This window comes from Odontesthes bonariensis, chromosome 22, assembly GCF_027942865.1.
Source record: "Odontesthes bonariensis isolate fOdoBon6 chromosome 22, fOdoBon6.hap1, whole genome shotgun sequence".
Taxonomy (NCBI): Eukaryota; Metazoa; Chordata; class Actinopteri; order Atheriniformes; family Atherinopsidae; genus Odontesthes; species Odontesthes bonariensis.
The window spans coordinates 28,034,634-28,056,927 of NC_134527.1; the positions used below are offsets into that span (position 1 = coordinate 28,034,634).

General features: G+C 41.8%; 1 protein-coding gene across 1 annotated transcript; it reads right to left on the reverse strand.

The window, feature by feature from the left end:
• Positions 1–920: 920 nt before the first annotated feature.
• hpse (heparanase) lies at positions 921–21,124 on the reverse strand. The gene is made up of 12 exons (XM_075456020.1): positions 20,838–21,124; positions 19,049–19,182; positions 13,008–13,136; positions 12,760–12,933; positions 9,019–9,190; positions 8,836–8,883; positions 7,968–8,061; positions 7,777–7,883; positions 5,476–5,590; positions 4,711–4,835; positions 2,619–2,765; positions 921–1,263 (listed from the first exon to the last, which is right to left on the reverse strand). The coding sequence occupies exons 1-12, from the start codon at positions 21,086–21,088 to the stop codon at positions 1,104–1,106; spliced, it is 1,656 nt and encodes a 551-aa protein (XP_075312135.1). The 5' UTR covers positions 21,089–21,124; the 3' UTR covers positions 921–1,103.
• Positions 21,125–22,294: the final 1,170 nt, after the last annotated feature.

Sequence of the window (22,294 nt, forward strand, 5' to 3'; positions counted from 1 at the left end):
ATTCCTTTTTACAAGCAGGCAAGACAGATTTGTTATTTCAAACTACCAGAAGACCCCGATAATCAGCTCAAACTTCAAACTCCAGAGGAGTTTGCAGCACTCGCAGTGGTTTTAAAAGTTGGATTTTGACTGCAGGACATATAGAAGGGATTTCTAGATATGTCTTTATAGATGGTGTGTACTCGCTCCGAAGTAAGTTAAAATATTCACTTTATTGTTACTATACTATGAAGTAAAACACTGCATTGGAAGTTTCAGAAGGTGCAGTGGGAATTTTCCCGAAGATAAGGCCAAGCAGGGCTGCAGGTGCATCCAGACTCCAGTCAAAGAGAGTTTTCTCTTTTTTAAGAAAAGGCAGGACTTTACCAGGAACTGAGTGAATAAAAGCCTGCAAAATGCAACTGTAAAAACAGTCTTTTTATGGAAGGGGCTCAGATTTATTCCTTTTTCCTGAATAAACTCTACTACATTGGATTTTTGACTCGCTTTTTCTGAATCCACCAAAAACTTAGAAGGAACCCTGTTATTGGAGGCATTGTCCACCAACAAAACTGGACAGATATCTTTTTACACAACAGAACCAGAGTCTGCTGATTGGCCCTTTCTTGGCCTGTTCATTTCCATCACAGGAACAAGGAGCTAAACAGATCTTGGGGAGACATTTCAGCCCAGAAAATGGCCCTCAAATGGAGGTGCTAACTTTTGAGATTACCCTGAACCTCCTGGGTGAGGCTGAACATTTCTGACTGCATCTTATTTCCCCCCTTTCTGGCTCAGTCATCTCAGAGTTATCATCCACAATAGCTTATAACATCTGTTAAGTTTAAGTTGTACCGTAGGAATGGTTGTTACTCTTTGTAACAACATTCTAACTCAGGTGTTCATACAGTTTCAACCCAGCTACAACAACCACGAGCATGTGACTGTAGAAAGACTTTATTACAGAATACATTTTCTTACAAATAATATTTTGACACGAAAGTGTTTTAGGGCTCGAATGTCCCCACCTGAGTGTCATAGAATCATGGAACTTCTCTATAAACAAGAGAAACAGCGCAGCAGCAAATCTGTCCCGTCAGAGACGAGGGATGAGCCGCCAGGTGTCAGCGGCAGGCCGCCGCTTTGGCGTCCACGAGGACGAAGAAGGCCAGAGAGTACGCAGGAAGCTGCAGGTGTTCAGCTGGAGGTAGACGCACGCCACCGAGGTCAGGAAAGGTTTTATCATCCACCAACTTCAGCACGGCTCCGTTCAGTTTCACCCACCTTCAGAAGAAAAAAACGATTTTCTGTTCAGTTTATCTGGATTTCAATCACTGCTTCTGGCTTCCGATGAAGACGTTGGAAACCTCCCTTTGAGATTTTAGCACATCAGCTGCTGATCTCTCCGCTTCTTCATCTCATGTTTTCACTTTGTTCCGATCACCTCTGACTTTTTGTGATGAACATCAAGCAGATCAACAGCTTCGGAAATACACAGATCACATCTTTCATCCATTCTGGGGTCTGATGTGAACATTCAAACTACAGTTTGTCACATCAGATGTCACTAACCTAAATCTGCAGAGATGCTTAAACTGACAGATTCTTCCAGGTCAAACCCCATGATTCCCTGCTGGCACTCAACACACTCAAACCATCAGGTTCACTTAGGAGATCAGGAAGTAGAAGTCATCTTATTATCCTAACCTTGGCCTCCAATGCCTTCGTTAAATGGCTCCATGATTCCTAAAAGAAAAAGGACCCCATATCTCCACAAAACAGAGGCCTGGAGCCAAGGGTGGGTACTGAGATCATGCCAGTTTCTATATGATTTTAGATTTTAATCAGTACATTTTATTGGTTTATGCCAAAACCTTGGAACCGGGCTGGAAGAGGTTCAGCTCCCAGATGAGCCCCTATTCTGTCACAACCTGGTTGATGCGTTGTGACCTAAACAGGCAAGGAAGCAAAAAAGAACAAAAACAACTACTTATTATTCCTTCAAAATCCTTTCAAATCTGATATAAACTATAAGGTGTGTCTGGTTAGTAAAGAAGCAATGAGTAAATGTTGTGGAACAAACTAAATTGAACCCAATGAAACCAGAAGAAAGTCGGAGTCTGGGGAGGAGGATGTGTTGGGAAATTATGACACATTTACTGGATTATCAAAAATCTGTATGAGGATGAGACGTTGCTGTTACACACAGAGGTATATTGGTAGTGTTTTATGGGGGGTGAGGCTAAACGTGAAAATGATCACCAGCTCAGCACGGACCAAAACTACGACATCAATCTCATAGAAAGAGGACGCTGCGCTTCCTGACAGGCGGCTGCAGTTGGCCTGATTCAGTTCTGAAAACACACACTGCTGAAACTCAACATCTGTACCAGGTGGAAAACAATGCGCCAACCCGACTGTGAAAACTTTTCAAAGCTCTGCATGCTGAGGTGGATTTACAGCATCAACGATAACCTCAGAGCCCAAAAAGAACCGGCTTCAATGCAAATATAACCTCAGGAAGGTTTAAAGTGTCACAGTTAAGATGCACATCACACTACAGACGAGATAAACGGGATTTCCCCGTGACTCCACAGTCTCACTCAGACATAAACGGCTCATTGAGGCGGCTCAGGCACCTGGAGTAGAGTCCCTCCTCCCCTGGCTGGTCGGACTGGAGGACAAAAGCGTCCACTGTGCTGCTGGAGGCCAGAGCAGGAAGCGAGATCCTTGCTGGTTTCTTACTCAGGTTCATGGATATCAGCACGACGGCTCCGCTGCTGTAACTGCAGACACACAAACAGCGACAGGACGACATCAACGTGAAAACATCCTGCCGTCTGATTTAAGTGGATTTTTCAGATCTATGAAGGAGGACAGAATCTGACTGTGTTGCAGACAGAAATCTGAGCCTTTTGAAAATGTATCAAACCTAAATCTAATCAAAATATTCATTTAACCAGTCAAATCAGACTAAACAGGTTAACATTAAAAGCAGAGAGGCTCGTATTTCTGCCTGTGGAACTTCTTAGAAAAGGTGCGTTACAAGATTATTTATCTATGAGGACAATCTTCCTAAACCAAGAGTTTCTGCATCTCTGCTGTCACTTCATAAAGAAATCAATTCAAAACAACAAGAAAAATAACTTGAACTTGAGTTTCTCAGTTTAGTGCTTAAAATAATCTGAAAGTTTTATGTATCGAGATATAATAAAAATAATCTGATCCTCACCAGGCACTAACTTCACTAATTCCAGCCTCAGTAACAGCAAAACATATTACACTGTGTCTTTATTTATTGAACAAAAACTGAGACAAAACCATCGAAGCAGTGTGTGAAAAACTAAGTGAACCCCCTGATCCAACAGTTTGTAGAAGCACCTTCAGCAGCAGTAAGTTGAAGTAATGGTTTCCTGTGTGACATTATCAATCTCTCACATGGTTGTGGAGGAATCTTGGCCCACTCTTGTTTCCAGCGTTGCTTCAGCTCATTGAGGTTTGTAGCATTGGTTTCTGCACAGCTCTCTGAAGGTCCCAGCACAGCATTTCAGTCAGGTTGAGGTCTGGACTTTGACTGGACCATTGCCACACCTTGATTCTTTTCTTTTTCAGACATTCTATTGTAGATCTGCTGCTGTGTTTGGGATCATTGTCCTGTTGAAGAGCCAGTTTCAGCCCAGCTTTAGCTGTCGGACAGACGGCCTCACATTATACATGCTAACTGAGGCCAGTGGAGTCTGAGATGTAGCTCTTGGGTTCCTGACCTTGGGGTGAACTTGCTGGGACGTCCACTCCTGGGAAGATTGACAGCTGTCCTGAATGTTTTCCACTTATGAATAATCTTTCTCTCTGTAGAATGATGGACTCCAACTAGTTTGGAAATGGCCTTATAACCCTTCCCAGATTGATGGGCAGCAACAACTGCTTCTCTAAGATCATTGCTGGTGTCTTTCCTCCTTGGCATTGTGTTAATACAACCACCTGAATGCTCCAGACCAGCAAACTGACAAAACTTCTGTTTTTATAGAGGTGCTCACACTTACTGATGACCAATTAATCAGTGCATTGATCAGCAGCTCCTGGCTGCTACTTACCCTCTTAATGTCTCAACTTCTGTTCAATAAATAATGACACAGTGTAATATGTGTTGCTGTTTATGAGGTTGGATTTTTGATAAAAAATTAATTGTTCTTAATTAATATAATTATTATTATATAAATTAATTTCCCCTGAAAAATGTTTCCAAACCAAAAAGTGTGAAGTTGCCCTTTAACAAGGCTTTCTAAAACCTATTCATTTTAACATTTTTGTTCCTGTAAACATTTCAGAGTTAACGTTAAATTAAACTTAAAGGAGAGGTTAGTTTTTTTTAAACCTGGACCTTATTTCTGGCATATGTGAATATACGTGGATCTAAATATCGTCCGAAGGACGCCGACTTTCACCAAACTGTTATCAGTGAGTAGATGAACGTATTTTATGCCAGAATTAAGGTCCAGGTTTAAAAAAAAAAAAACTAACTTCTCCTTTAATTGTCAGCCTATAAATGAAGTAAAAACAATTTTCAAACTTTAAATCTTCTGATGCAACTTCCTTTTTCTTCTGTGTTCATAATTTCTTAAAAAGTTCAAGGAAACACTATTCCTGTGTCTATGAAACAATCAAAATGAAGACATTGTGTAAAATAAAAGGTTTTTCCAGCCTCCTGTAGATTTAGTCTTGTTTTTGTACCTCTTTTTGTTGGCGCAGTGCAAATATACCCTCACTCGTTTACTTCGACCAAAATTTGAAAAAGCTTGAATTTTCAAAACCTCGGGTCCAACAAGTCTCTTGTAGAGAACCGACAGCCAGTAATCCTAAAGAGAGATAAACACAGTCAGAGCTTATCGACTTAAAGCTGCATCTTGTCAGCATAGTGTACAGTTAACAAACATCTGACACATTACAGACACGTTGTAGTCAAAGTGTTAAACAATGATAGCTTATTTCAATGTGTTATTTAGTCCTGATCACCCGCTGTTTGCTAGTTTTTTTAGCTCTTATTATTGTCTCCACCATCTCCAGAGGAAAAGATACTGCTTTTTAATAGATGGATTAAATCTGCAGATTTATTTAGTTCTACTCCAATCAAATCTAGTTTTAAAACCTTATTTTTTTTTGTTTGAATTGAGCCTAATTCTTGTTTAGTTGTACTCAACCAAAGGATTCTCAGTTTAGCGTCAGAGAAAACTGACAAAAAGCAGAAAATCCTGCAAAAATAAAACGTTTTATTTCCTCAAAAAGTGGCCAAAAAAAAAAAAGTGGAACAGATTTCTAAAAATCAATCGATAGATTTTACCCATAAATACGTCAGTTTTTGTGTTTTTCTGTAACTGCTGTGAAATGACAACTCGAATAACACCAACATGCAGCAGCAAAAAATTAAATTAAACTTAACTTTCAGAGATGAAAAGAGCCAAACACTTTAACAGAATGAAATCACTGAATAAGTCTCACAGGAAGAGGATTCAGGTCCTCGTCGATCAGGTGGTAGCTCCCAGAACCGACCAACACCTGCCTCATCACGACATCCAGGCCTAGTTTGGCTCCCAGACCCAATTTATCCAGCCACCTGCACACAGATCACACATCACAGCCAGAAAATTAGCTCCCGTTTCACATCCGAAATTCATTCAGAAACTTTAAAGGGCAGCGAGAAATTTCAGTTTTACTTTAACTATCAGCTATTGCGCATGAAGTAATTTCAAAACCAGCACAGATCCACAGAGATAACTAATAAACGTTTGTTATATGCAGCAAATAAGTTGTTTTTTTTTACACATTCTGATGACTGAACTGAGAGGATATTTCATTATTCATGTGATGAAATCTATTTGTGCTTACTTTTACTTGTGTGAACATCACACTCACTGACGTTTTACATCCAGTCTAAATAAACCAGTTACTAACAAGCACCAGAACGAGGACAAACATTTGCCGGTAAAAACCTGATACGGTCATCCATTCTTCACTTTTTTTGCAAAAGCGGAAAAATCATGTGATTCAAAAAGCTTTGAAAAGAAATTTAGATAAACAAATGTTTAAAATCAAAACTTACAGAAAAAAAATTAAATATACATAGATGAACAATTAACTGTGAATGCTACTTATCTTTGAGCAGCTGTTATTAATATTTATTTGATCCAATACATTAAAAATCTCATAATTTTCTTGTCTTTTACAGATTTATCTTTTTGTGACACCTCTGTCATTCCGTACATTTCCCTGAAGAAGTCAGACGCTGTTTTCCTAAAACAGTGGAGATTTACTTTGGATGATTGGTTGGATAGATGCTTAAGTGTGGATCAACTGAGCTGAAACATGGAGGAAACTTCAATTGGATATCTATTCTTTCATTTAAAACCTTAAAAAAGACTTATTTTTATGCTTGAGCTGAATTTAATGAAACGTACAGAGGAGCCTTGTTGTACGTGAGCAGTAGAATTATTTTAAGATTTGTCATGAGACCGGAGCTGCTGGGTAATCAGTAAACTTAATCAGCCGGAGTCGTACAACTCTGAGAGACATCAACTCCCTTCATGAATGTTTCCTGCTGTCATTCTGACCTCCATGAAAACTGTGAATGTGATCTCTGCTTCTCCTCTCATTAGCTGTTGTGGAGCTAACTGGCTAATGTTAGTGAGTTTAGATGAAGTCTCAGCTTGTTTGGGCTTGTTCCTCAACATTTTGAAGCAGAGAACAAACAGTAAACTCAAATATTTCAGAGGGCCTCTGTTTATTTACAAGAACAATCACAAAAACAGTGAAAATGATTCAAACAGTCTTCTAAACTAACTTTAGCATGTCTTGCTAATACGTTCAAATCAAGTTTTTTTTCTTTTGCATCTTCTAGATCTCAAGTCATCTTCTCTTTTGTGTCAGATGCTTTGATTTTGAATCAGCTTATTTTTACGTCTTCAACTCATCTGGATTTCATCGCTTTTTGTTTTGAACTCTTTTATCTGGAGTCATTCTTAGTCTTTTTCTCTTTTGTCTCTGACTTCTCACAGTTTAAAGACTTTTCTTTTATTTAGACTATTCATTTGGTCTCCACAGTCACAGTGTTAAAGGGATAGTTCGCCTCTTTTGACATGCATGCTGTGTAGACCGTGCAGACCGAAGTGCAGACCGAGCAGTCCCCTGCTTCCGAGCAGTAAACACCGTTAACAGGCGTGGCTGTCTGCAGGTGGCAGCAGGCAGTGATATGAAGGGAGAGAAAATAGTGCCAAGCGATTGTGAGGTCTGACTTTTTCCTGGAAAACGATTATGTGATGCAAATGTATTACTCTTTTGAAAGCATATGGTTTTGAGAAGCAAAATGCTTTATTTTTTAAACCCCAGCCAACTAGCTGGACTACTTTTGTCAACGCCAAAACGAGGCCGGAACTCGGCTCACAGGACGCAGTAGAGGGTAAGTCAATGTTCATAAACGATATTGCTAGTATGGGATGTCATACAGCTTCAAGACAAAAGAGGCAAACTATCCCTTTAAGCTGCACACACTGAGTGCATTAAAATATGAAGTAACCTCCTTTCAGACCTTAATTTAAAAACACATACAGGTAAATACAGTATATGAGGCTTTTAAATGGTGGGTTATAAAACCTTTCATTTCAGCTAATTAACAGTTTCTTGTTTGACTCAGTAACAGCTGATCCCCAATATGAACAACATCACGAAGAATACTGACTGCAAGGATCCAACAAACAGTTTTTAAATCACCATTATTATCTTATTTGGCTATTTTTCTCGACTCACATGAATCCTGCAACAAATGTGTCCGATAGTCCGACCGCTCCTCCTCCGTAGGCCGAGCTCGTCTCTCCAAGCCACATTGACTTCCCAGGAGATTCCAGTTTTATCATCTGAACCAGAGGAGAAAATACAGACTGTAACCTCCAGTTCGTCAAACACTGAGGCATTAAACAGCGCGTTCACAATGCCACCACCTCCAGGACTTCATTGATCTTTAAGGCCAGAGAGTCCAAAACGTCAGGATCAAGAAAATCCTCCAAAGATGTGTCTCTTCCATTCACATAATAACTAAAAGACAGAAGAAATCAGCTTGTTAGAACCAAATAAAATGAACACTGTGATGAAGAAATAAAAAGAGAAGAAATATTTGTTTTTGGAGTAAGAAATTCCCTAAGATTCAGGAGTTCCACAAGGCGCAATTTTAGGGCTACTGTTGTTTTGTTATCCAACATCTAATGTTTGATTTCCTAATTATACTTAAATGATTTCAAGTAATCTAACTGCTGTCTTAAATGACTGAGAAAGAAATGTAAATTTATTGCTATTTCATTCAAAACATTTAGATTTAAGAAGCAGCTAATGTAGATTTGATTGGCGGAAGAAATGACAATATTATATTTTAAATAATTATTTAAATCATTTAATTTTAAATACAAATAGGTTTCTTTTGAGTTCAGGTGAATCGTTTCACATTTAACTGTCAGATTTTCTTTAGCTTAGTTTCAAATCTGACACCTCCTTAGGAATCGATTTTGGTTAAACAAAAATCCCTGATGATGAGCAAACTTCAGTCATTTTTTATTTCCAGTAATTTCAGAGTTCATCTCTTTGGTTCTGCCTTTTAACACCAACGATGACCCGAAAATCCTCCTCACCTTAACAGGCAGTTCAATTCCTAAAAGCAAAACGTTTTTTTTAAGACCATTCATTGATTTCACATTTGTTTGACATGGCTATTTGTTTGAACAGAGCATCTCTTGTGAGGTTTTGACTGGTGAAAATAAACTGAACCAGAACTCGACTGCTGCAGTCAGATTGGACCTGTGGTGAAGGTGAACTCACTGGTGCCAGGTGCAGGCGTCGATGGCCTTGGCTCCACTCTGCAGGAAGCTGCAGCAGAGACAAACGGAGGGGAAGCATCAACAGTTACTAAAAGAAAATTCAAACATTGTAGGTACAGGCTTCTTGAAGTGTTTAATTAAGGTCACATAGCAGAAACATTTGATGAAATATCTTAACTCTCACCCCTTCATTATGTCTGTCCTGTGGTCCCGTGGTTGGCCCACGTCTGGCCCATACAGCCCGGTGTCCCGGTACAGTGTGGACTCTGACATTATCTTTCTGAGACGAGTGAAATCCAGTCCAAGCTGATATCCATCCACCCGAATCCCGGCCTTTTTCTCATAGCTGTTTGGCTCTGAGGACACAGCAGACACTTTCTGATGCTCCAGTGAAATAATTTCCTGAGTGAGCCTCACAACACATGAAGACACGGAAGTGAAAATCAAACCTCAAATAAGAAACCGCAGAGTTTCAGAATTACTGCTACTTCTCTGCAATAAATCAGCAAAAAGAGAAGAACGAAAGAAGAACCACATCTGCTGATATTTTCAAACAGTTTTCACAGAACCACTAAAAATTCTGACATGACAGTGGGACAACTATTCATCCTCAACTGAAAATAGTCTTCAACTAATTAACATTTGTTCCTGTTTGTCGATGAACTGCAGAAAGCAGCCGGTTGATTTTTTACACTGAAACTATTTGTTATAAGTGTGGGGTGACGTTTGAAAGGTGACATATTCTGTAAAAATCTCTTTTTTCGGTCCTTGGGAGCATATATTAGGGTGTCTGAAGTCACCAAAAACAATGCTGGTATCAATTTTCCAGTTCCCATTTGTTTGAAAGTTCCTCATTTAACGAGCCGTTCTGATTTTCATTTAAAAAGTAGTCACTCCTTAAAGGGACACTATGTAATAAATTAAGTAATTTATTAGCTCAAATCAACATATTCATTCATTCATAAATTAGTCCTCATTGGTGTAAAATTATATCTGTCAAAAATCTCACTTATCCTCCTGAGTGAAGAATAACTTGTCTGTATCTACATAGAGCGGGCAAGCTCTATGGAGGCTGCCATGTCCTTCCGGTCTATGAAAAACGACGAAGTGCCGAGAGGGACATAAAGCACTTCGAATCGCGTTTTCCCCAACGCCAGGCCTGCAAGCGGAAATTACGTCATTTTGACGTCACGTCCGCTGAATGGCTTATTACTGGCGCTAATGGTAAATAGATTTTATCTCGTAAATTATCCCACTAATAATGCATTGATTGTTACCAAACTTCTGCCGTAGTACACATAGGCTCTTAACTCACAAAACGAGGCATTAGAAAGTTTGTAAGTTTACCGGGAGTTTATTTAAAGGAACACTTTCCAGATAGCAACTACACACTGCTGCTAACGCTAACGCTGCGTCGACGTCACTTCCGGTAACTCCCGGAATATGACTAATGGCATTGTTTGCACACCAAAGGCTATGTCAACTTGTGTTATCTGACATGTTATCTGTCATATGTATTTATAGTGTTATTGTATGTGTGTTATGTAATCCTTTGTACTGTGTGTCTTAATGTCTTTTTGTTTGTATGGACCTTGAGTCTGAAGCCATAGCTTCTTGAATCTTGACACATACCGCCTGCCGTAGTTCAAGAAGTTGCAACGCACATTTGAAAACGCGAGGCGCTAGAGAGCAAATTCATTCGACTTTGCAAAATAAAATTGCACCACTAGATGGGGGAAGAAATTACAAAGTGTCCCTTTAAGTTGACTGCACCTCCTCTGCTAAGCCCCGCCAAAACATAGCCACCCTGCTGGACGGATGAAGCCAGCTTCTGGTGGAAATGTTCTGCTGTCGGCTGTACTAAGGAGCATGCATCTTCCATCTAGCAGCAGCCTCAGAGGATATAAGAGCTCAGTGGATAAACTATATCTGAGGCTAATGTTCCAACAGAGTTAGCTAAAGACTGTCTATGTGCAGCAACCACTTTTCATCCCACTGTTTTAACAACTTGCTCAAGTTCAACGCTGGACTGAAGAAACCGAGCTACAAAGAAGGATCAGTTCCAACTCTCAGAGCCTGAACTACAGAGCAGGGAAATGGAAATATCTGAGAGATAATTCCTCATGGTTTATTTATTTTTAATTTTTTCCTTTAGCAGCAGCTAACGCTAACAGTTTAGCTAATGAAGATGACATACAGCAACTTCTAAGGAGTTATTGCTGTTACTTTCTGAAAGATGAATATTATTGTTCCCATATTACTTTGTTAGCTGAAGCTTTCTATTTGAACGGTTACATTCTGTAACTCATCAACCTGTAGTTGTGCGGATAAGGTGTGTTTTCAACACAACACCGGTCCTCTCCTCACTCTCGTTATTACTGTGTGTTAACATTACATTATCGGCATGTTTCTGATAAAGATGTAGGTCTCTATGTACAATTGTTTAATGAGGTTAATATATACAAAATGTTTAAACACAGTAATTAATGGTATACATGCATTACTACGAGTTACGCTGTGTACATCTCCAGCTTGGTCCATTACTGTTGATGAGAAAACATTGTTATCTCTGAGATCAATAGAGTAACTATCTATATATTTATATATTAGGGCTGGGCGCGTTATCGCTAATTATTTAACGCTGATAAATATTTTATCGCGCATTAACGCAGGTTTTATTTTTTTTTTAATTATTTAAAAAAAACTTTCGTGCCTTTAATGGATAGGAAAGTTCAGAGAGACAGGAAGCAGGGGTCAGAGAGAGGGGGAACAACACGCAGCACTGGGCCGTCCAATACGGGACTCGAACCGGGGCCAGCTGCAGCGAGAACAGTAGCCTCTTGTACATGTTAAAAGTGTGTTTGCACAACAAATGTTATGGCACTTTCATTCATATGGCAGCACATTTAAAATAAAACTAAATACTAAAAGCTATACACTACTTTTAATCGTGGCCCAGTCCTAATATGTATGGATGGATGGATGGATGGATAGATAGATAGATAGATAGATAGATAGATAGATAGATAGATAGATAGATAGATAGATAGATAGATAGATAGATAGATAGATAGATAGATAGATAGATAGATAGATAGATAGATAGATAGATAGATAGATAGACAGACAGACAGACAGACAGACAGACAGACAGATAGATAGATAGAGTTTTTTTGGTATGACTGGAGAAATAGCTTCATTGTGTTTGAGTAGCTGCTGACCTCACCAAAAGGGTGGGGAAAACAGCGTGTTAACAAATAGGTGTCAAAACGGGCTGAGAGCCACTGTGCAGTATTTTGACTAAAGCCTGTCTCATTCAACTCATTGTGTCAAATAGAATAGGTCACCCTGAACATATTTCCTTCTTCTGTATTTCTGTCACTCCTGACTTATTTTCTAAATAATATTTTTGGACATTTAATCTGTTGTATCATTTCTTATCTTTCATGTTTTTACTTTACCCTTAACTTTCTAAATATTTTTTTCTTAGATTTGACAACTTATTTAATTCTTAAATTAAAAAAATATATTATTTTCCTATCTGAGATTTGACTTGACATCCATAATATTTTGCATTACTTTTTGTTTTAAATGTTATAACACTTTGTTGATTTCTATCACATTAATATTCTATTTAAACATTTAAATGATCTCTTATACATTATATAAACATTTATATGTTTCTTATTATCTGTTAACATTTATCTCTTCTTTTTTAAAATCATAATATTCTTAATGAAACATTGATAGTTGAAAGATTTTGTTCACATAAAATGTATAACTTTGCAATTTTTTGATAATTTTTAATCATTTTACCAATTCGTCTATTTTCTTGGGACAAAGTTTTTCGTTCTTTATGTCATCGATAGAAACCTATATCTTCACACCTGTATTACAGCATCTGCACAGCAGCATTAATGCGTACCGTTTCCCAGCTCCCAGGACATGCTGTACCGTCTGGACTCGCAGTACTGCAGCAGCGTGCGAGCGTTGCTGCTGTTCCAGCTGTTGTCGGATGTCCTGAGCAGAGCGTTGAGGCCGAAGATCAGATCAAAGCCGGCGCAGATGCTGAAGGAATGCAGCAGATCCACGGTGAGCTCTGAGACAGAGAAGCACAGTCAGAGAACTGCTCTGGGTCTCTGTGGTGACACCGTCTGAACCATCAGAACCCACCTGAGAACTGGATCCTGTGGTATTTCCTCTGCAGCTCCTCCGTCATCAGGATCTGCTGCTGCTGAACCCAGTCCTGTTTCAGCTGCTGCTCGAGCCACCAAGGAAGCTGCATGGCGTCACAGGACTCATCTGATGACACAACGACACTTCAACAACTGAGAAAGGTCCTAGAAACCACACCCTGCACAGAGCTCGTCTTCTTCTCTCAACAGAACCAGATGTTATATGTCACTGTGCATCACTTCAGATCCACAAGCAGCTGCAGATTCATGATTATTAACATGAACATTGATGAAACTGAAATCATTTCACTTCCTGCAGCGACACGAGGCGAGCAGCAAAGGAAAAAAAAAACAATGAAAATGTAACAGAAAAATGTAAAAAGTACAAGTAAATAAATACCTGCAAATTTAATGGACAATTAAAAAAAAAAGAGAAAAAAAATTAAAGTGTCTGGGGAAGAAAACAATAATGAAATTGTTCCTCAAAATTAGTCAGAAAAAGCTCTAAGATTCTATTAATAAAATGTAAAAAAACCAAGAATCAAATGTCCAAAAAATACAAAGTCTCCCAAAAGTGTAAAAACTTTAGAAAAAAGAAGCGCAAAAAAAAAAAAAAAACTGAAAACAGTGTCCCATTGGTGTGAAAAAATAAATGCAAAAAAAAAAACTTGAATAATATGTCCTTAAAATATTAAATAAATAAACAGAAACACTTCACTGGATGAGAGATTTATCTTTTAAAGGGACACTCCACCCATTTGCATTAGGCTTTGCATTGTTAGAAACCCAGTCATACTTTTGAATGGTCATGCAACACTCTCTCATTTCCCCCTGAGACGGGAGAAATCCGTATTCACCTCTTTACACTTCCTCCTACAATGACGCAAAATGACGATTTTTGCGTCATTGTAGGAGGAAGTGTAAAGGCTCTAGCATGGTTGCTGCGTCTGCTCGCGCGAGCGGTGTTGATGACGTCACGAGTTCGTGCCCGCCATAGGACCCTATATAGTGGCGCAAGTCGTTGCGCGCCAGTAGTTGCAATTTTCTCCGTCACAGAGGTGGCGCTGCTACGTGAAGGTTACCTCTACGCTACAACCACGAAAGTGGAGAAGAAAACAATGCCGCTGTCAAGAGCAGGAATACTGTAATTAATGATACTGCTGCAGTTTTCGGATCATTTTAATTTTTTAATTCAGTTAAAAGAGGTGAAGGTTTGAAGCCCCCGGCATCAACAGAGTCTCTGCCCTCTTCTTTGCCTTCACGTATCTGTCCCGTAGCTTCTTCCACACATTCTTACAGAACTCTCCCTCTTTCCTAGCCTGGGCGAAAGCCGACTGTTGACTCTGTCAAACAGTCTGGGAAAACCCAAGAGGAATCCGTTTCCATGGAGGGCGGGACCTTACCCAGCAACTTAAATTCATTGGAGTAACGGAGTTCCCTTAACCAATCATAATGTTTAGAAATGACGTTGGTTATGCGCCGAGGTTCATGCTTACTCTCGCGAGGCTCTAACTCGCGAATCACGCTTCCCACATCCGCTTTCATTATACCGGTACCATTTGATAAATCAAACTTTTCCCAAAGCCAGTTGGAAGGAGAGCTTCGACATCCTTGCCACTAACAATATTGAAGAGGCATTCCTCTTGCTCTCGTTTTAATTGTGTAATGCTCTCCAGAGTTGAGACAACTTCATGGATAGCTTCTAGCGTTCTTCCGTCGCCATGTTTATTTCCGCTGCGGTTGAACTACAATTATATTGACTACAATGGACTCCGCGCGTGAGTTCTGCGTCACCACTCGCAACTGTTTGCTGATTGGCAAAACACTGAGCGAACCGAGGTAGGGGGATTTGGCCAGACTATGTGCGGAGCCAAAATCTTTGGGCGGAAGTACGTAGGATGGCGTCGCCAGGCTACCTCTTTCCCCAAAGTTCTGCCAATCTCTGTGCACCAGTTTGGGGAGTTTACTTGGTCCCCGTGCTGTTTCACTGCAGTTTCGTACAGCTGGCTGTACAAACGCACCTCCTCACTGAGCCTGGTCTCACATCGGTCCATCCGGTTCGTTGTGCTCGGCGCCGCCAAGTTACAAAAATCGACTGGTGCACGATAACGCGCTGCGCTGTCTTTTCAAGGGAAGCGCCAGGCCTGAAACGTCATTTTGACGTCACGGTGCGACACCGCCGTGACAGACGCGGCAACCATGCTACCGCCTTAAGAGGGGTGGATTTCTGTTGAGACTACAAGCGCTAGTTCCCATCCTTCAACACCGCCCATAGGGGGTTGGACCTAATGCGCTAACAGACCTATCACAGATCAGTGCCAGTGCTTTAGAGAGCTGCAGCTAACATATATATATCCATCCATCCATTATCTTCCGCTGGTCCGGGGATCGGGTCGCGGGGGCAGCAGCTTAAGCAAAGAGACCCAGACGTCCCTGTCCCCGGCCACTTCCTCCAGCTTTTCTTGGGGGACCCCGAGGCGTTCCCAGGCCAGCCGAGAAACATAGTCTCTCCAACGTGTCCTGGGTCTTCCCCGGGGCCTCCTCCCAGTGGGACGGGCCCGGAACACCTCACCGGGGAGGCGTCCAGGAGGCATTCTCACCAGATGCCCGAGCCACCTCATCTGACTCCTCTCGATGCGGAGGAGCAGCGGTTCTACTCCGAGCCCCTCCCGGATGACTGAGCTTCTCACCCTATCTCTAAGGGAGAGCTCAGACACCCTGCGGAGGAAACTCATTTTGGCCGCTTGTATTCGCGATCTCGTTCTTTCGGTCACTACCCACAGCTCGTGACCATAGGTGAGGGTAGGAACATAGATTGACCGGTAAATCGAGAGCTTCGCCTTCTGGCTCAGCTCCTTCTTCACCACGATGGGCCGGTGCAGAGCCCGCATCACTGCAGACGCCGCACCGATCCGTCTGTCAATCTCCTGTTCCATTCGTCCCTCACTCGTGAACAAGACCCCGAGATACTTGAACTCCTCCACTTGGGGAAGGATCTCATTCCCGACCCGGAGAGAGCATTCCACCCTTTTCCGGCCGAAGACCATGGTCTCAGACTTGTAGGTGCTGATGGTCATCCCAGCCGCTTCACACTCGGCTGCGAACCGCTCCAGTGATAGCTGGAGGTCACGGCCCGACGACGCCAACAGAACCACATCGTCCGCAAAAAGCAGAGACCCGATTCTGAGGTCGCCAAACCGGACCCCCTCAACGCCCTGGCTGCGCCTAGAAATTCTGTCCATAAAAATTATGAACAGAGTCGGTGACGTAGGGCAGCCCTGACGGAGTCCAACCCTCACAGGAAACATGTCCGACTTACTGCCGGCAATGCGGACCAAACTCTGACACCGGTCATACAGAGACCGGACAGCCCATATCAAGGAGTCCGGCACTCCATACTCCCGGAGCACCCCCCACAAGAGTCCCCGAGGGACACGGTCGAACGCCTTCTCCAAGTCCACAAAACACATGTAGACCGGTTGGGCGAACTCCCATGCTCCCTCCAGAATCCTGCGGAGGGTATAGAGCTGGTCCACTGTTCCACGGCCAGGACGAAAACCACACTGCACCTCCTGAATCCGAGATTCGACTATCCGGCGGATCCTCCTCTCCAGTACCCCCGAAAAAACCTTACCAGGGAAGCTGAGGAGTGTGATCCCCCTATAGTTGGAACACACCCTCCGGTCCCCCTTTTTAAAAAGGGGGACCACCACCCCGATCTGCCAGTCCAGAGGCACTGCCCCCGATGTCCACACGATGCTGCAGAGGCGTGTCAACCAAGACAGCCCTACAACATCCAGAGCTTTGAGGAACTCAGGACGGACCTCATCCACCCCTGGGGCCTTGCCACCGAGGAGTTTTTTGACCACCTCGGCAACCTCAGCCCCAGAAATGGGAGGCCCCACGTCCGAGCTCCCCAACTCTGCTTCCTCATCGGAAGGCGTGTCGGTAGGATTGAGGAGGCCCTCAAAGTATTCCCCCCACCGACTCACGACGTCCCTAGTTGAAGTCAGCAGAGCCCCGCCCTCACCATACACGGTGTTGACGGTGCATCGCTTTCCCCCTCTGAGCCGCCGGATGGTGGACCAGAATCTCCTCGAGGCCGTCCGGAAGTCGTTCTCCATGGCCTCCCCGAACTCCTCCAAAGCCCGAGTTTTTGCCTCAGCAACCGCCGAGGCTGCGTTCCGCTTGGCCTGTCGATACCCATCAGCTGCTTCCAGAGTCCCACTGGCCAAAAAGGCCCGATAGGACTCTTTCTTCAGCTTGACGGCCTATATAGATATATATCTATATCTATATAGATATATATAGATATAGATATATATATCTATATAGGTATAGGTATATATAATTGTCATGAGATCCACACTCCTTACCAGTTGATGGCGGTAATGCTGCTTTAAGTTGTTTGCCAACCGCCAATAAAAAAAACAAAATAGAGAGAGAGATAGAGTTGCAGCTAACACGGAGAACTGCAGAAGATATGGCTCGAGCTGGGTCGAATTGGTGGCGTCCTGGAGACCTACTTTAGAATACCTAAAGTCAACTGGAAACGACAGCCAAAGCCTACAGGGCCAAATGGACGTCTTTCTGTAAAGTAAGTTTGTTTTCTTTGTTACTATGTCAAGGAGTACTCTTGCTAACACACTAACGTGGCATGTTCATTGCACAAATAGCTTGCAGTTATGCAAGCTACTGTGGCACGCTAGGCTCAAATGCCATCACTCACTTTGTGATCAATGTTTTGTCTAGACAATTTCGTCTAACAGCCTACCGGCACTTTCTTGAGTGGGTCCTGCAAGGAGAGAGATTGGGCAGAGGGCGTCTGTCGTGCAGGCTATCCGCCAGAACTACCCAGCTCCAGACGGCCAGTACTGCGGGCACCTCAGGAGGAGCTATAGTTGCCTTGTTTTATATTCATTCAACAGTTGTATTGTTTGTATAGTTATTTAATTAAATGGTTAAAATTTACGTTGTTGTGGTTCTTTCTTAGTAATGTTGCTCCAAGTGTATTCGAGTTATTGAACGACCAACATTTCAGAACGGGAACTACCAAGCTACTGTTACCTCAGATGACAAAACGACCGAATTGTGATCATAGCCTACCTATAATTACTATAAATTATGAAGCATTACAAGTATACATTGCATTATAAGTTTGTTGCAAATCAGTTACCTCCTTCCAAGTTTATGATGCTATTCTAAACTTTGTTGAAGGCAGACAGGAGAGAAGGATTGACATTTTGTTTTTTAATTCACAAAATAAGAATTATCATGAACATAAAGACACACAAACAACATTATCCACACTATAAAAAAAAGAGGTATTGACCCTGTGGTTGAGTATACAGTAAGGTGCTCGATGGAAGTGCAAACAGGTAAGGCAGTGACATGATTTCCAGGTAGCGTAGAGTCGGGTGGAGCTCGTACACTCTCGGTGGAGTGGCCTGCGGATCTTGAGCATTGCAGTGCATTATGGGGATTGTTGTCTTTAATCCACAAGCACAAAAAAGTAATTTTCTGCCTTTTCTCGGTCAAGAAGGCACCAAATTAGAAATTCATGCAACTATTCTACTACATATGGCCCACTTTCAATACATATTCATGTCTCCACTGGTGGAATGTTCCTTTAACCTTCGAGGTCTGTCAGTGATTTTTAACAAAGACGACGAGTCGAAACTACGGAAGCCCTGAGAGGCAAACAAAGATAAAAAAAATAATTAAAAATCATTTCTGCAGTCAGGTTTAGTTTGGACTTTGATTGTTATGAACGTGAAATGTGGTTTTTGGCATTTCTGTGACCAAAAACAGTTTTAAGATAACTGGCAAAGAGCCGCCATGAGTGAGGCTCCTGGGGACCAAAATGGACTCCCTCTTGAGGCATAGAGGAGTATTACAAAAACAACCACAAATGAGCCTCACTTTTTGTGATTAAAAATATTTGGGTTTGTTTTTGTTAGATTGAGAAAACAGATTAACAGATGTTGCATTCTGTGCTTGCCTTTCAGGTGCTCAGGAGACAACATCGTGTTGGTTTACCTGCAGCGAGTTCTACTTTCTGCTGCTCCTGCCGGCTCCTCTGAGGAGTGAAAACCATGAAGTCTTGTCTTGTCCCCCCGAATCTTAAAAAAGCGGGACTCAGAGCTTCAGCTAGAAATTTGATCTTCTGAGATCTGCAGAGGAAACAAACGGCAAAGATCACACTCTGATGAGGAAGGGTTTCACTGCAAATCAAACAACTCTGTTTCATCGTAGAGGTGAACTGTGGGCGTCACCACCAGCGCTGCTGTTCTCATCCTGAACAGGAGGTGTCGCTACAGAGAAAACTGAACCGTGACCACGGGGACAGCATGTTTGGACCGGGTGAAAGCTCATCGAAGCGAACCCTGGTGAAGTTTGCTTACAGAGGAAATGCAAAGAAACTATCCAGCAAACCAAAGAGAGGAAGTAGGACAGTGCGCTGCCTCGCCTGCGGGTAGCTCCTTGTGAAAAAGCAGTTAGGTTTGAACACCAAAGTCCCAGGAGGTTTGGTCCAACAAGCCAGGTGAAGGGGATGGATTTCTGTTATTCGGTCCTGGCTAATTAGTGTGCCAGATTTTTCTTCTTACTTGCATGTTTGGTGTGGTATTTCCACAAAACAAGCAGCTGTTGTAACTGAAAAAGTGGTTGCTGCACATACACAGTCTTTAGCTAACTCTGCTGGAACATTTCCCTCAAATATAGTTTATCCACTGGGCTCTTATATCCTCTGAGGCTGCTGCTAGATGGAAGATGCATGCTCCTTAGTACAGCTGACAGCAGAACATTTCCACCAGAAGCTGGCTTCATCCTTCTAACAGGGTGGATGTGAGTGGGTGGGGCTTGGCGGAGGGGGTGGAGTCAACTTAAGGGGTGACATACTTTTGAAATGAAAATCAGAACAGCTCGTTAAATGAAGAACTTTCAAACAAAGAGGAACTAAAAAAAAAAATATCAGGGTTGCGTTTTTTTGTGACTTCAGACACCCTAATATCTGCTCCCAGGAAAAAGGGATTTTTACACAATATGTCACCTTTATGGTTGAAATTGACAGAGAGGACATTCAGAGGGTGACAGACTGGTGTGGGGAGAACAACTTGGCTTTAAACACTAAAAAGACCAGAGAGCTCATCATTGATTTTAGGAAATCAAAACTCTCAGGCAGGGACTGGGGAAGAATAAAGACTTAAAACCCAGGACTCAAAGCTTTAGTGCTCTCCTGCATTTCACTGATAATTCAATCAGGTCAACTGACTCAGGATCAGATTATGAATCTTACTCCTGCTCAGTTTTCTTTTGTTCCCTTTTTGGCACAGAAATGTGACCTTTTAATCAAAATATCTGTAACTGTACGTTTTAAAATAATAATAATAATAATTTTAAAAAGAATCAGTGTCACATCATTTTATTGTTGGTTTAAACCAGATGAATTCACTATGGATCAGATTTATAGACAAATCTAATCCACCAGCACCAGCTTTTTGTTCTTCAGAGTCCGAATTAGTTGTTTTTTTGTCCTTAAATTAGACATTTGACCTCTAACTTTCACAATTTAGGTCTCTAATATTCTGACTTCTCAACCGATTTTACCCTTAAAAATCATGTTTTGCGTCTGATAATGAACCAACTCCGAAGCACGGCTGGGACTTTCTTTTCTGACTTAACTTTACAGCCTCCGACGGAAGTTTCCTGCTTCTTTCATAGTTTCACTATTAAATCAAACTCAGGATCAAGTCTAAAAACTGGACTCTGCGCAGAAACCCGAACTCTGAGTTAGATTTAACAGGTTCTGTGGACAAGAACCTCTCACCCCAGCAGCAGCATGAAGCGCTCCTGCGCCGCCAGGCTCGAGTCGATGGTGACGGACAGAAAGCGCGGATCCACCCGGCGAAACACCACCGACAGGTCCAGGTCCAGGTCCAGGTCCAGGTCCAGGTCCAGGTCCAGGTCCAGTTGCAGCCCACCCGGAGAGCTTCTGTTAAAGTACCGGTCTCCCCAGACGCGGGATCCACCGGTCCGGTAGGAGCAGAAGCTCAGAACCAGCAGCAGGACGGACTTCATGGCTCAAACAGAGCAGACACACACACTTCCTGCACCGCCTCCTCTCTTTCACACCGGTGTTGTGCGAAATTCTGTTAAAATGATCTGTTCCCCTGGTGTCGGGAGCGCGCACAACAGCCGGAGAGGCAGATTCTACCATAGACCAGGGGCGATTTTAGGATCTGGTCTTTAGGGGTGTCCAGCCCCCAGTGCTCACAGAGGCACATTATATTTCTCACAAATTGAGGCGAACTAGTACATTTATAAATTTTGGAGCCGTATTAGTTTTGCTTTGAGTACTGTTTTCCCCTACAACATTCAATTTTGACCTCTTCATTTCAAAAGACTGTGGCTTGACAGGGATAACAGAGAGCCTGAGACAAATATTGAAGACAACTCAACATTTATTTTGGGAGTAAAGAGTTAAAACAAAAACAAATGCTAGAAAATAAATAAAATCCTCACTAAAATAATGCATCCTTGAGCAAAAAGAAAAGTGTTTTTGCTTAATATAATATTTTGCGATAAATGATTTTATCGTGTTTTTTTTTATTGCTGATATAAAAGGCTGGAAGCTCGGTCTGCTGTACATGACAAATATAACTTACTGGAAGTTTTCCATGTTATTCCTGTAAACCACGTCTCCAATGCAAAATGTAACACATTACTGGATAAATGAAATACATTTCTAGTAGCTAATTTATTCATTAATGTCATGTACTTTGTGTCTGAATATCATCTACTCTAGCAGATGTAGTGTTGAAATAACTTACTGCATGTATTCCTCTCCTCAAGCCCACTTTCCCTGTGACATATTTAAACATAACTGGTCTTTCTTTAAAAAAAAAGAAGCAAATATGCGTTTAAAAACATTAAAGAGGGAACAGATTATTTCAGCTTGACATACTCCCTCTGAAATATTCTGCCCCCCGGATCCATCTCCACATGTCCCCCTGGTGACCCACATGTAATTATCTACCTCAAACCAATGGAAGCCTGTGATGAACAAGCACAAACTGCTGAGTCCCCTCTGAGGCTTCAGTTTAAAAAGATTAAAGAAATTCTTCCCTGGAAACTCACAACAATTAAGAAGTTTATCATTAGTTTATATTTTATTCATTTAATTTTTTATGTGTTACTACACCAGTTTATCCACGTTTTTAAAAAAAAAAATTAAATATAGGCTATATGTACACTCACCGGCCACTTTATTAATTACACCTTGCT

Coding starts and splice junctions, on each gene's coding strand:
- hpse (XM_075456020.1), bottom strand. CDS start 21,088: ATGAAGTCCGTCCTGCTGCTGGTTCTGAGCTTCTGCTCCTACCGGACC. Junction 8,884..9,018: donor AGGACAGACATAATGAAGGG/GTGAGAGTTAAG, acceptor TCTCTGCTGCAG/CTTCCTGCAGAGTGGAGCCA. Junction 8,062..8,835: donor GACGCCTGCACCTGGCACCA/GTGAGTTCACCT, acceptor TCTGTCTTTTAG/TTATTATGTGAATGGAAGAG.